The sequence below is a fragment of the Capricornis sumatraensis genome, chromosome 6, assembly GCF_032405125.1.
Source record: "Capricornis sumatraensis isolate serow.1 chromosome 6, serow.2, whole genome shotgun sequence".
Classification (NCBI taxonomy): domain Eukaryota; kingdom Metazoa; phylum Chordata; class Mammalia; order Artiodactyla; family Bovidae; genus Capricornis; species Capricornis sumatraensis.
The window spans coordinates 70,683,073-70,698,566 of NC_091074.1; the positions used below are offsets into that span (position 1 = coordinate 70,683,073).

At 46.5% G+C, this 15,494-nt stretch overlaps 1 protein-coding gene across 1 annotated transcript in view; it reads left to right on the top strand.

Moving 5' to 3' along the window:
• Positions 1-1,695: 1,695 nt before the first annotated feature.
• Positions 1,696-15,494, top strand: part of TMOD1 (tropomodulin 1) — a 66,001-nt gene continuing 52,202 nt past the window's right edge. The window contains exon 1 of the mRNA XM_068974299.1: positions 1,696-1,815. Within this exon, the coding sequence (XP_068830400.1) occupies positions 1,696-1,815 (120 nt within the window). The remainder of the gene's footprint in view (positions 1,816-15,494) is intronic.

Below are 15,494 nucleotides of genomic sequence, written 5' to 3' on the forward strand. Positions count from 1 at the left end.
TGGCACCAGGATTGAATGAGTTCTCAAGTGTGACAGTGTCCTAGTTATGGAAGTAGCAGAGACGGGATCCAGACACGGGTGGCAGGTACCTCTGTGCCATGGGGAATGAGCAGTAGGCGTCTCTAGCAAGGAGGACAGCTGGCAAGTGGCAGCCCTGGACCCCCTTTTCCCAGACCCCCTCCCTCCCGTTAGTGACTTCCTCTCTGAGCCAGCTCCCTCAGAGGTGAAATGAAAGCTCTGGACAAGGAGGTCTCCCTCTGGCCATGAAGTTAGGGGGTCTGTGAAAAGGTGTGGATGCAGTGGCTAGAACGGTGCCGGCTTGGAACACAGCAGATCTGGTTCAAATGGTGATCCTTCTGCCTCTCGGGAGTGTGATTGGTGAGTCCCTCAACCTCTCTAAGGAGAAGGAAGTGGCACCCCACTCTAGTACTCTTGCCTGGAAAACCCCATGGGCAGAGGAGCCTGGTAGGCTGCCAGTCCATGGGGTCGCTACGAGTCAGACACTACTGAGTGACTTCACTTTCACTTTTCACTTTCATGCATTGGAGAAGGAAACGGCAGCCCACTCCAGTGTTCTTGCCTGGAGAATCCCAAGGACGGAGGAGCCTGGTGGGCTGCCGTCTATGGGGTCGCACAGAGTCGGACACGACTGAAGCGACTTAGCAACAGCAGCAGCAACCTCTCTAAACTCAGCATCCTCATCTACAAGATGGGAATGAATGCCTGCCACAGAGGTTAAATTATTAATAGGATGTCCTTGGGAATCACTTAATCACAGCTTGGTGTATGGTAGTATAAGTTAGCTATTCAGTTCAGTTCAGTCACTCAGTTGTGTCCGACTCTGTGACCCCATGAATCGCAGCACGCCAGGCCTCCCTGTCCATCACCAACTCCCAGAGTTCACTCAGACTCAGGTCCATCGAGTCAGTGATGCCATCCAGCCATCTCATCCTCTGTCATCCCTTTCTCCTCCTGCCCCCAATCCCTCCCAGCATCAGAGTCTTTTCCAATGAGTCAACTCTTCGCATGAGGTGGCCAAAGCACTGGAGTTTCAGCGTTAGCATCATTCCTTCCAAAGAAATCCCAGGGCTGATCTCCTTCAGAATGGACTGGTTGGATCTCCTTGCCGTCCAAGGGACTCTCAAGAGTCTTCTCCCTATTAACAATTAAAAATTTTTTTTAACAATTTAGCTATTAGCGTCAGCTGTTCTTCACGAGGATTGAATGAGATGTTGTAGAAGAGCCTGCATACAGCAGGTACTCAATGGACCACTGATGTTCACCCTGCTTTTAAGATAGGCCTTGGCAGAATGTCCAGCATGTTTTCCATAAGGATATATGGGGTGGAGAGTTGTACAGAAAATATTTGAACTACTTGAAGAATGAAACAGTTTTCAGGCACTCATAGGCCATTTATAATCATCTATTACTTGTAACTAATGGCCTTGCCAATTACAACAATTACATTTTGTTGAGCCGCATGCCCTCAGGACTTTAACCTTGCACAGTTTATTAGAGAATTAATCCAACTTAATTCAGGATTCCATTATAGTAATTATTATCCTGACAATTCATAAAACATGCCCAGGCCTCCTTGTGAGTGACAAGCATCTACTTGCTCTGAGAATGAATCCAAGAAGGATCTTTCTAAGGTTTTTCTCTTTCCAGTAGGTCAGCACAGAAAGCTCTTTCACAATGTCGTACAGACGAGAACTAGAGAAATACCGCGACCTGGATGAAGATGAAATCCTTGGAGCCCTAACAGAAGAGGAGCTAAGGACCCTGGAAAACGAGCTGGATGAGCTGGACCCTGATGTGAGTAGGCACCGAAAGGGACACATTGTCACACACGCAGCACGGTGACTCTTGCTGCCTGGGGGAGGGGCAGGCTAACTGCCTGGGGCACCATTTCACCATTCCTTCTGTGGCAATAGCCCTAGAGTGGTCTCGCCTTTGTGGGGGGGTGTGTGTGCGTGTATGTGTGTTGTGCTAGTCATGATTCTCTAAAAGAACAAATAGTATAGATATATAGATTTAGATATAAAGAAATTTATTGTAAGTAATTGGCTTCCATGATGATTGAGGCTGACAAGTTCCAGGATCTGCAGTTGGCAACCTGGAGACCCAGGACAACTGAAAGTGTTGTTCTAGCCTGAGTCGAAAGGCCTGAGAACCAGGAGAGCTGATGGTATAGTTTCAGTCCAGTAGCTAGCAGGCTCAAGACCCAGGAAGAGCCAGTGTTTCAGATCAAGTCCAAAGGCAAGAAAACAAAAGAAAAGCAATTACCCAACTCAAAAAGGTCAGGCAGAAAGAAATTCCCTCTTACTGGTAGGAGTTTCAGCCTTTTTGTTGTATATGTATTCAGACCTTCAACTGATTGGATGGGGCCCACCCACCTTAGGGAGGGCCATCTGCTTTACTCAGTCTACCAATTCAGATGTTAATGTCATCTAGAAATACCTTCACAGACATATTCAGAATAATGCTTAGCTAAATGTTTGGGCAGTCTGTGACCCTGTCAAGTTGATGCATAAAATTAATCATCACATGTCCACTTGTGGTCAACTTGGCACCCATACACATCTTTTTAAACCATACTTATCTCCATATAGGACAATAATAAGGTCATAATTCTGCCTAATGTGATACAAATATCCTGGGTACCTTCCAGAAGAAGAAGTAAAGTCCTTCAGTAATGTTTACTTTTCTCCTTGATAGCCTGAAACTTAATACTATGATATAAAATTAACAATACTTAAATGCCACCGTATAAAATCAGTACATTCTTTGTTACATATTAAGAGAATAATAGAGGGAAGAAAACAAAGATATTTACTTAATGCATACACACATACATAGACTCACACATACACAAACATGTTCATAAAAATACAGAGGAAATACTCATAACAATATTGTCCTCGTTTGTCTAACTGGTCACATGGTCATAGCTGGTATTTATAACTGCCTTCTTACTACCCATTCTCTGCTCCCTTTGCCTTCAGCAAGCACCTTAGCTGGCTGTGAGTCTTTGCCTGATGGAATGAATCTACTCCTAAAGGGCCTGGACCATTAGTAGTCCTGCCTGGATTGAGTTACTATAGTTTTCCATTGGCTTTAATTCCTGGGCCTTGTAATACTGAGAAAGCCCTATAGAAATACAAGTAATCCCTTGTATTTCAGGGGGATGCCCTTCTTTACCACCCTTCTGGAGCAGCAGCCTAATTTTCCCCTCAGTAATCAACACACATCACCCCAGCCAGTACAGAAATTCCCTTTCTGCCTATTCATTCAGAGGCATAAGAAGCCCCCAAAATGGCAGTTTTAACTTCCAATCCAATGGAATCGTTGCTGTGTCTCCTAGTAGAAGTATTCCTCTCTTTGGAACTAAGACCTTGAGGCCAGCAGAGCATAAGGTCACAGGAACAGGAAGCAAAACTTTTGCCAGTGGGTCACTAGGGGTACCAGTTGTGATAGTGAGTGGGTCATTGTTTTTTTAGTCTCAGTCATGTCTGACTCTTCGCGACCCCATGAGCTACAGCATGCCAGGCTTCCCTGTGCTTCACCACCTCCTGGAGCTTGCTCAAACTCATGTCCATTGAGTCAATGATGCCATCCAACCATCTCATCCTCTGTCATCCCCTTCTCCTCCTGCCTTCAATCTTTCCCAGCATCAGTGTCTTTTCAAATGAGTTGGCTCTTCACATCAGGTGGCCAAAGTATCAGAGCTTCAGCTTCAGCATCAGTCCTTCTGATGAATAATTAGGATGATCTTCTTGCAGTCCAAGGTACTCTCAAGAGTCTTCTCCAACACCACAGTTAAAAAGCACCAATTCTTCAGCGTTCAGCCTTCTTTATGGTCCAACTGTCACATCCATACATGACTACTGGAAAAGCCATAGCTTTAACTAGATGGACCTTTGTTGGCAAAATAATGTCTCTGCTTTTTAATATGCTGTCTAGGTTCGTCATAGCTTTTCTTCCCAGGAACAAGCATCTTTTAATTTCATGGCTATAGTCACCATCTTCAGTGATTTTGGAGCCCAAGAAAATAGTCTGTCACTGTTTCCATTGTTTGCTCATCTATTTGCCATGAAGTGATGGGACCAGATCCCATGATCTTCATTTTTTGAATGTTGAGTTTTAAGTCAGCTTTTTCACTCTTCTCTTTCACATTCATCAAGAGGCTCTTTAGTTCTTCTTCACTTTCTGCCATTAGGGTGGTGTCATCTACATATCTGAGGTTATTGATATTTCTCCCAGCTTGTGCTTCATCCAACTTGGCATTTCGCATGATGTACTCTGCATAGAAGTTAAATAAACAGGGTGACAATATACAGCCTTGATGTACTCCTTTCCCAGTTTGGAACCAGTCCATTGTTCCACGTCTGGTTCTGACTGTTGCTTCTTGACCTGCATACAGGTTTCTTAGGAGGCAGGTAAAGTGGTCTGGTATTCCCATCTCTAAGAATTTTCCAGTTTGTTGTGATCCACACAGTCAAAGTCTTTGGTGTAGTCAGTGAAGCAGAAGTAGATGTTTTTCTGAAATTCTCTTGCTTTTTCTATGATCCAGAGGATGTTGGCAATTTCTGGATCCCTGTGCCGACCCTTGACTCCTGGACCCGTGAGTCCTGGTCATGGAGAAGCAGCACCACATACTGGACACTGAATCAGAGCATGTTCAGACTCAGAGCGACCCCTGCCCCAGCCCTGCAGGGTTTCACCACCTGGCCGCACTGGAACTGAGTTTTCAAAAGCCCTATCCACCATTCCGTCAAGCCAGCTGCTTCAGGACAGTAGGGAATGTCTGTCATGGAATGACTTAACTGAGAAGTAAAGGGCTTCCCTGGTGGCTCAGATGGTTAAGAATCTGCATGCAGCGTGGGAGACATGGCTCCGACCCCTGGTTTGGGAAGATAACCTGGAGAAGGGCATGGCAACCCACTTTGATATTCTTGCCTGGAGTATTCCATGGATAGAGGAGCCTGACAGGCTGTAGTCCATGGGGTCGCAGAGAGTCAGACACAACTAAACAACTAATATACAAAGATCTACTTCCACTGGTTTGATGTCCTTATCTTTGCGTTTCATAAGTAGTACCTATAAATGTGTTTAAGCTCAGAATTTGCCTCTGCAGCCAGGTTATGGCATCCCAAGACAGGAAGCTCACTGGTCACATCTGTGGTTTGGCCAGTCACCACGGAGCTGTGACAGAACCAAGGGAGGGACTCCAAGGTGGCCTGCTATACTATCGTTGTATCTGTATATCCTTGGCACCCTGGCCGATGGCCAGTTCAGAGAAGGTACAGAATGAATATCACTGAATTAAGTAAATTTTCCATTTGATATATTTTCATTAAAAATGGGATATTTCATGTCTTTTTTAAAAAAGCTGTCACTCTTCAAACCTAGTTTAACAGTGATCCATACAGTAAATACTATTGTACCATTTCACTAACCCTCCAGTAACCACAGCTCGTGTACAGGGAGTGTAGGTTAGCAGAGAAGATGCAAGACAAGAGGTTAGATGTTCCAGGGGCAACCCTGGCTGTGTCTCTCACATTCACATCACCTTGAGCCAGTTGCTGTCCTTCAGACCTTATTGTCCCAGTCCATGGAATGATGGAGCCTCATTGGCCCCATTCAGGACTACGTTTCCATGAGCTTATAAACTGGTCCTACCTCCAGATTTGATTAAATGTCTTCTTTAAGATAACCCAGAATCCTTGTCTAGGGGTCCTGGGTTTTAGGCCCCACAGAGTGACAAACCCCTCCAGAAATGTATCCTCTGCCCACAACCCCTTGCCCACACCTACACCCAACCAGGAGGAGATGGTCCCCGAGGCGAGGCCACTGGAGTTGACCTCAGGTGCTCAGTCCAGAGGGGAGCGGGCGCAATAAGCCACACCCCAAGTGGGAGCACACAAGGAGCTCAGGGAAAGGATGAATCCTTTCGGTAGGAGGCTTTACAGAGCAGGTGATACTGAAACTGGGCCCTGGATTCTTCTAAGCCATGAATAAAAACAATTGTATGTTGAGCGAAGGCCACAAGCAGAGGCTCAGGCACAGAGAGCAGTCGGTGGTGGGGAGTGTAGGTGGGGTTCCGGTGGAGGGCTAGCTGAGCCTGGAAGGGGGCTAGACATGGGGAGAGAGGGAGGTGTAAGGCAGACTAAAGACTGTGGACTTCTCTCAGCAGCCCAGGGAGTTCCGAGGACAGAGAGTGGGTGGGTTTGCTGACAGAGATCTTCCCTAAAGATAAACAAGGGCCCTGCCCTTCTCTGCAACCCTTCCACCATCTTGAAGAATCTTTGCTGCTCCCAGGGTAAAGCACAGGTTCCCCAAGAAGCCCCCAAAGCCTTCTGCCTCTGGCTTTCCAGGCTGTTGGAGTTGCCCTGAGTCCCTGGATGGAAATGAGTTAGGATTAGGCTGTGGCTGCAAATTGGATGCATGATGACAAGGTTCAGAGCCAGACATCAGACCTTGGACTAGGCAGATAGAGGAACCCTCTCAGAGTAGAGCCCCTGAGAACTGTTTGAGCCTCAGCTTGGAGCTCCATTTTCCAAACTGGCAAATGGCCCCACTCCTAATATCAAAGTATCTGGCCCCAGAAGCAAATTCCCAGGGCCTCTGTGCCCTTACACACCTGAGCCCTTCTTGCAGGTGGTTAACAGGAAGGTATGCCTGTGAACACAGGCGGGATGGAGAGCCTGGGGCACAGAGAGCTGACTGTCTCGCCCTGTATCACAGGACCAGGGCGTGGAAGACTCAGGTTTCAAGCAGGCCCCAAAGTGTGCCACCTCCCCCTCTGGCAGGAGGAAGGTTCAAATACACTTGAATTTTGGAGTAGGGTTGGCAATCCGAGACCTGGGATCCTCATACCATTGTGGTTTCAAGTGGACATTTTCAAAGACCACTTTCTCTCTAAGTTCAAGAAAAAGAGAAGAGAAATCAGAGCAAGGTTAGGAGATAACCAAGACCACTGGGGTTTTTGTCTCCACCTCACAATTGGCCCTTCACTGAGGTGCCTCTATTACCTGATTTGCAAGTCAGGATGGGAGCTTTGAAAAGGTCTCGTGGGGCTCCATTCCTGCTGAGAGCACAGACATTCCAGCTTGAGTTTCACCTGACCTCCTCCCATGTTCTGAAATCACAGCGCAGGGAGAGGCCAAAGGTATGCAGACCTCAAGAGGCCTCCGGGCCACTGGCCTGGAGGGGACGCAGAGACCAGCGGGTGTCTAGCCCTCCAACTCACAGAGCAGAACCCGAGCCCAGAGAGAGGAGGGAACTTGCACTGGTCACATGTCTGGGCCCACTGTCCTCTCTCTTATATGCTATACCCCTCCTGTTTTAATTTTAGTTCAACAAGCGCTTAGAGGGCACTTTTTATATGCAGACACTGTTCTTGCATTTTGAAAATATTAATCCATTCAACTGTCATCTTAATCCTGTGGTACAGGCATTGTTGTCATCCCATTTTGCAGATGAGAAAACTGAGAGGTCAAGTAACTTGTCCAAGAAACTGCAGTGAGGCGGTGGCAGAACCATGACACAGCTCTGAGTCCACTCTTAGCCCTGACACTAAAAGGCTTCACTGGAGTCCTCAGGAAGAGAGCTTGAGCCATGCATGTGCTCTGGCTTTATAGCTGGGGAGTGTACTGTATGAAAGACTGTCCCCTTTTCCTCCTAGAAACAACCTGAGATGCAGAGATCCTTAATCCTGACTCTGCTCCCAATTTAGGCAAGTGCTTTTCCCTCTCTGGATCTCAGTTTCCCAGTCTGCAAAATGGACACAGTTGGCCTAGATGCCCTCTGACACCTCCTCCAGCTCTAAGCATCTCTGATTTTATGCACAGTTCTTCACAGTCTTATGACCTGAATTCAGTTAACAGGTAGTGTTGGAGGGGGTTAGGTTTGCAGTGATGCAACTGTTAAGCCTCAGTGTCATGTGACACAGTAGAGTACGGAGAATTGGAAAGCTGCTTTGTTTGCAGCAGAAGATTCCAAACTTGTGCACAGTAAAAAAAAAAAAAAAGAAGAAGTAGTCCTCAAAACTTTCTTAGTCTGCAGCCTGGAAAAACTCGAGCTTATCATGAGATTGTTGCACTTGGACTCCCACGGGAGAGGAATGCTCCATGTGCTAAAAGTATCCGCTGTTGACTGATTCCCCAAGAGGACCTGCCCTTTCTTGTCTCTGTGGAGTTAAGTGGATGCCGCTCTGAAGCTGAGCCAGCTGCTCAGCCATACCAGACAGTGGGGAAAATGGGCAATGTATAGCGATGTTTGAGAATGACAGGTCACACCGTGACCTGTCAGGGTACAGTGTATGAGTTCTTAGAGCATCAATAGATAGTCAACATTTACTATGACAGAGCCCTGCATGGATTATCTTCTTTAGTCTTCCGAAAGTTTTGGTTATCAGCCCCATTTTCCTGGTGGCTCACACAGTAAAGAAACTGCCTGCAATATAGGAGACCCAGGTTCAATCCCTGGGTCAGGAAGGTCCCTGGAGGAGGAAATGGCAACTCACTCCAGTATTCTTGCTGGGAAATTCCATGGACAGAGGAGCCTGACAGGCTACAGTCCATGGGGTCGCAAAGAGTTGGATACAACTGAATGACTAACACACACACAGTCATTTTAAAGATGGGGAAACTGAGGCTTAGAGCAATGAAGTAGCTTGCCCAGGAATTGGGACTCCAGCCCAGACAGTCAGACACAGTAGCCTGTGCTGTTAACTACCACCTCCAGTGAAGGCGTGTGGGATGAGCCTGGAAGGCAAATTGGAGAACAAAGTTGGGAATTACCAGCAAATTATTTTTTCTAATTCAGTTTCTTTTGAAGTTGTTACATTATTTTCACATAAATACAAATCTTAAAAAAAGAAAAAAAACAAAAACTACCAGCCTAAAAAATTTAACTATACATGTTACTTGTTAATGAGGCTTTGAGGAAAAGGAGTAATATTTTTTAGTGTCTCAGTAAGAGGATCAAAATATTTGCATGAAAGAAGGCAGAGATAATCCCAGACTTATAAAGAAATTGGATCCTTCAAATTGATTCTGAAGTCTGCAGTTGGGAATCTGTGACACATTATAAAAACAACAGTAGAAAACAACAGGCCCCTGCCAGCAACAATAATTTTAACACTACAACGATTCTCTGTTGAGATCATCTTACGTGTCAGGTGCTGACCTGTGTTTTATGGGCCTTGTCTCATAAAATCTCCATGAGGATTCTGTGGGATTGATCCTTGCAGGTTGGGGTTAAAACCACCCTAAGAAAAGGAAACGGATGCCCGAAATCACATAGCCGGTAGGCAACAGACCTGCCTCCCCCAGCCCATAATGTGTTAAGAATTCTGGGACCATGAATTGCAGGGAGAAATGATGGAGGAGAAAACCTCTAGAACTGTAGGATCTCAGAATTAGAGGGACCCTTAGAGATGATCTAAGCCCCACCTCAATCCCTGCCTGTACGAACACAGCACGGGTAAAAGAAACCCTGGTTTACAGAGTTTCTCCTGCACACATGTCATTCACCTGGTGCTTTCTGTATCTCATCGAATCATTACTCCTGAGGTTAGGAGTATTATCGCCACTTTGGTGATGAGAAATCAATATAACAACAGCAGCCTGAAACCCAGGGAAGGGAAGGGACTTGTTCAGGGTCACACTGCAAATCAGCCACTGCACCGGGACAGAATCCTGGGACTTCTGATCACACTGCATGACTTCCAACTACAGTCCACAAAATCATAAACCCTCCCTATTTGTGGCCCGCATCCTGTCCCATAAACCAGAAGACACTCTTGGCCATGCAGGAAGCAGCCATGTCTGGTCCACAGGGCTGTGGTTCTCCCTTGTAACACAAGCCGGCAGATTCACAAGCCCAGGACAGAAGTAAACAGTTGAAATGGAAAGAAATAAATCTCTGCTCTAAAAATAGGCACACATCCTTAGAAACACTGCCGGCCGTGCACGGAGCCAAGGGTGGGCCTGGTGGGGTCAGGGCGAGTGAGGCCAGGTGTCGGTGTGTCCCCAGCCCACCCTCGGTCTTCTGGCACCCTGACCACCTCCCCACCCTGCTCTGCACCCCGCCACCTTCCTCCAGGTAGGCCTCCAGAATCCCCTCCTCCTCGCTTCTGCTTCTGGGTGACTTCTTGGATCTGGAACCGTTTATTCTCAAGTCAGAATCCTCCCATTTCTCAAGGCCCAACCTCTCCACCCCTCCCTTGGGAACCCTTCCTGACCCTCCCCCTCTAAGCTCCCAGTGAAGCACCTGCCCCACCAAAGAGGGCCCCACTGAGCCATTTCCCTTTTCATTTTGATGTTTTTAATAGGAAATATGTTAAACATATAGTAGGGTACAGAATATGCCTGTGTTCCCATTATCCAAATTTAACAAATATAAAAATGTTGCTTAATTTGATTCAGATTACCCTTAAAGAAAAGTCATGGTAAAGTTTTAACCCTGCCTTCCCACTCCCCCAGTTTCTTCCCCATCTCTCTCACTCCCTCACTTTCTACTCAAGAGGCAGCAGACAAGCCCCCACAACATCAGGTAGGTAATATAATGAAGGAAGGAAGCTGGGCCAGTTTTCTTGAGGCACTTGGCCATCTTGGGTCGTTTCTTACTTTTCTGCTCTTGAAAAGAGAGATGGACGTAAGGAAGTTTTCATTTACCACTTCACCCTCAAGGAATAAAAGCAACAGCAGAGCCAATGACTGTTAACTGTTTGTGGACCTCTGTGTCAGAGACAGTAGGGAGTGGTGGGGACTGAGGCAGACGGGAGAGTTTGCGTTTGGCTAGAGGGCACCTGCTATTCCACTCCACCAGATGCTCTCCAGTACGGTCCCATCATCTAAGTTTGCAAGAAAGACTGGACATCTGAATTTTTATGTGCAAGTTTCCTATCTGAAAGTGTTGGCCAGCTCATTCAAATATACAGACCAATATATATACCAAGTTTTGGCATTTAATTGGACTTTAGACCTCCCAGTTTCCAATTCTGACTGTTCACATGACAGATGGAAAAGTACCTAGCCCAGTGTCTGGAACATAATAGGTGCTTAATACATGTTTATTGAACATGCATATGTAGGGTTTTTGCAATTTAGAGCCGCATTGTACCACCACAGACACAGGGCAGCCAGGTACAGTTGTGCAAGTTGTGCACTGCGTAGCTCCAGGAACCACTGTTCATACAAACCAGAGGACATATAGTGCCCTTGGAGCTGTGCAGCACACAGTCTGCACAGTCAGATGCTGCTGCGCTCACAGGGCTTCCCCATAATGCGGTGTCTTTTCAGTTGAATGGAAGTGAACAGTTATGCCCTGTGGTGACAAAACTGATTGCCATAATCTGCTTCTAATATAGAGTTCAAACTTTTATTCTGAAGTTTCAAAAGATGATTTTGACCATTTTACAGAAAGGGGATTCAAGGTCCAAGAGCACCAGTGCCCTGTGTGTGGCCTCAAAGGCCTGGGATGAGAACCCAGGTTGTCAGTTAGAATGTAGTTTGTCTATAAGTAATAGAGATTCAAAATAACATAATTGAAGCAGAGGTAGTTCAGTCAGTAAAGAATTTGCTTGCATTGCAGGAGACCTGGATTTGATCCCTGGGTCTGGAATATCCCCTGGAGAAGGAAATGGCAACCCACTCCAGTATTCTTGCCTGGAAAATCCTATGGACAGAGGAGCCTGGTAGGCTACAACCCATGGGCTTGCAAGAGCTGGGCACGACTTAAGAGACTAAACCACCACCAAGCAGTGTTTTATTCATCTCTCAAGTAAGTCCAGAGGTGGGAAGTCTAGGCCAGATACAGAGCTTAGCTCCCCAGACTTCCCAGAGTCCCAAGGATCATTCAGCTCATCTTCCTTCCATCGCTAAGGTGTAGCCCCCATTCTCATGGTCCAAAGTGGTGGCCATAATCACTACAATCCAGACATTAGAATAGAGGGAAAGGGTGGGAGGTGGGGAGAAAAGGAAAAAAAGCCATTTTTCAAGTATCTTTTAAGGAAAGTTACTGGAAATTGCCACTGGACATTCTCATACTGTGACTCAACCTAGCCACAAGGGAGCCTGGGAAATGTAGTCTTTTACCATGGTGGCCATTGTTCAGCCAAGCGTGGAGTGCTTTTATTACTGGAGAGGGGAGACATGATATTGGGGACTATTTGAAGTCTGTCGCTGTGAGTTTGCCAGTTTTATGGCCTGATGTTCTGCTCTGCCGAAAGTTCTGAGGGGAAGATGGAGGAGCTGATAGGAATTTAACCAATCCAGATCCCTGAAGGAAACATTACAAAGGTCTTACTCTCTAGTTTGGCATTTCCCAAAATCTCCATCAGTAAATTCTGGCCCCATGGTGGGCACCCCAACTCTAGCACCTTTCATAATGTTTCCCCTTCCCCAGAGCTGCACGGGGCAGCAGTTGGGTAGACCAGCAAACATCTCAGGGTAGCAGGTGTGATGCTGACCTGAAGGGCGTCTAAGAAATACCATCTTTTCCCTGCTGGAGCATCAGTGCTGTGTGATTCTGGACAATTCAAAACACATTAGCACCTATTACTTGGGATTGGGGATTCAGAGAAGACTAGGATATATCTCAGCTGGCCTTCGAGGGGCATTCAGTCTCTTTGGGGAGAGGGATATGGCATAAATGTGCTCCAAGACAAATTAGAAGGAGCATTATATAAGAACTGGCAAGATGCCTCCGGGCGGTTGGAAAGAGAATCACCAGAGTGGTGTGGGGAGCACTGCAAAGGCTGGACACGGTGCCCGAGAGAAGGGCTTTGAGGGATGAGTGCAGTGGGGGAGGAGGGGTGGAGTTCCAGGCAGAGGGCGTAGCTTGAGTGATGCCCTGGCAGGGTGACGGTGTGGGGCGAGGCTGCGGAATGCGGAGCAGCCTGGAGTGGCTGGAACATGGAATACTTAAAGCGAGAAGATGGGGAGGCTGGAGTTCATTGAGGTCACATCAGGAAAAAGCTCTCCATGCCAGGCTGATGAATTTGATAATGATTCTGTGGGTTAGTGGAGGTGCTGAGTATCTGTGACTGTGTAGCTGGTCAGCTACACAAGTGGGTGTGGTACACAAGCCAGCCAGGTCAGGTACACAAGCCAGCCTGAGGCTACCCTGATGCTCTCAGCAGTAAATACCACGGCTTGAACTAGGCTGGTGCCTGCGGGACAAAGATGATTCTGAACCCTGTAGCCTCAGGCTCCTTCCCCTGACAAGTCAGGCGCTCTCATTCTGCCAAGCCTCTGTGCTGTGCTTTCTGTCCCCTGGTAACCTCCCTCTTCTCTCTCCTCTTCACCTGGCTGTTTCCTGCCTGTGCCCTGGGACTCATTCAGCTCAGGGACCACCTCCTGCAGGAAGCCCCAGGTGAAGGAAGCTGCTCACACTTGTGTGTGTCTCCCCATCTGAGAGCCCCTGTGGAGTGTGATCACTCATTCATTGTCTCAGGATGTCCCCCAACAGCAGGGAAATGGAACATCTTCCTTGAACATGAGGCAGAAAAGGAGGATAAGAACACCAGGAGGGACAGGTTTGGCCCTGCCTTGTGTCATGAGATACGCTGTGAAGAATCGGGTTGAAAGACATTGTATATATGCTGAACCACCAGTCTGAAGACAGCCATACTGATCCTTGAGATACTAGTTATGTACATGTCACCTATATATCAGTCAGCCTTCCTGGATGTGTGACTAACGAGGTGTGTGACTTTGGGCAAGTGACTTCAGTTTCCCATGCCTCAGTTTACCCAACTGGAGATGAGAGAGTTGGTTCAGGGGCTCTCTTCCAGGCTTTGCAGCTCTGAGCTGCCAACCTGAGATCCTTTTAACACATTGAGTGTGTGTGTGCGTGTGCATGCACGTGCATATGTGTTGCCTTTGTGTGTATGCATGGTGCACATGTACTCTGCTAACCAACCTGCAGTGGCTATAGCCGAGATAGCTCCTCATGTAGCCCCAACTATCTATAGCAGTGATAATTGTGCAGATACTTAATATTTGGCCTTTACTGCACCTGTTCACAGGGTGTTAGAGCTCCTAACAGTGCAGTTGAGGATTTGTCAAAGTTTCCATCATGCTTTGGGCAGCTGGATTCCAGAGCTTGGGTGAGAAAACTAAATAAAGATACTAACCTATCAAGCTGTACATCCAGCTTTTAAATTTACAACATTTAAAAGAAAATTGCCATTTAAAAAACTACAACTAGGAAAGTACAGGAAGAGATTGCTTAGTTTTACCTCTTATGATTATTAAAAACAATTTTTTAAACCTCTGGATTAAAAAAAAAAAAGATGTATCTGCCTCTTTCTTCCTCTAGCCCAGAGCCTGAAATGAGCAAGATATTCAGCAAACATTTGAGGGATAAATGAATGAGTATCTTAACTTCCTCTGTCTGGAATTTCAGTCTGATAGGAACTCAGATCAGACATGGCAAAATGGCAACCTATGGGCTAAGACTGGCCTCCAGCTGTGTTTTATTTGGTCTGAACATTGTTTTTAAAATATTTGGATCATGTGTCAATATTTAAAAATCAAGAGCTTTCACATAAAGATCAGCAGATCTAATAACACCACCCACGGCAATTCTTAGCTAGAGCTGGGTAATGTGGAGGCATTGAAATCTCCAGTGTGCCACAGTCCTCCTCGCTCCCAAGTGTATAACAGCTATAATTTTATATTTTGGCTAAGATCAAAGAGTACCTAGAAATTCTTCCTCCTTAAAACCAACACTAGGGACTGCCCTGGCAGTCCAGTGGTTAAGACGCTCTGCTTTCAATTCAAGGGATGCAGGTTTGACCCTTGGTCCGGGAGCTAAGATCCCACATGCCACATGGCTTGGCCAAATTAAAAAAACAAAACAAAACAACACCACCAACTTTCCTGTTTGGAGATAACAGAGACATCACCCATACATTACCCACTGGCCTCCTCACATGAGTAAATTTCTAATTGTAAGTAAGGACCTTGCAGGCATGCTCAGAGTCGTATACCCCAAAGCTATCTCCCAAAGCCAATCTCACCCTAATCCACTGGTCTTCGGAGTGAAGATGTGTGTACGTGTGATGTGTGCAAGTAGATACGGATTCCTTCATGCAGAAGTGACATCTGTCCTGGAGAAGCAGACGGCTGCCTCCCTTTGAACTAACTGTAAAGAAAGCACATGCCCAGCAAGTTTACGCTGTGCAGACGTTAAGATTAGGAAAACAAGACTTAAGTGCCTTAAAGGTTAGATGCTTCCACTTACCCACAGGCACCATGGACGCAAATGACTTTTACAGCAATGTAGAGGCTAGTTATCAACTATTCTTTGCTATTCAGTAAAGTGGACCCCACTTTAGCATCTTGATTAACCTTAAAAGCTAAAATAATTCATTGTTTTGCATACATGCTGTAATTGAGACTTTTCTCTCCTTTTAGCCTGCTTTCCCTGTTTACTCAGTTACTCCAGATTACGGAGTCCCTGGTCGGGCCCTGGCCCTG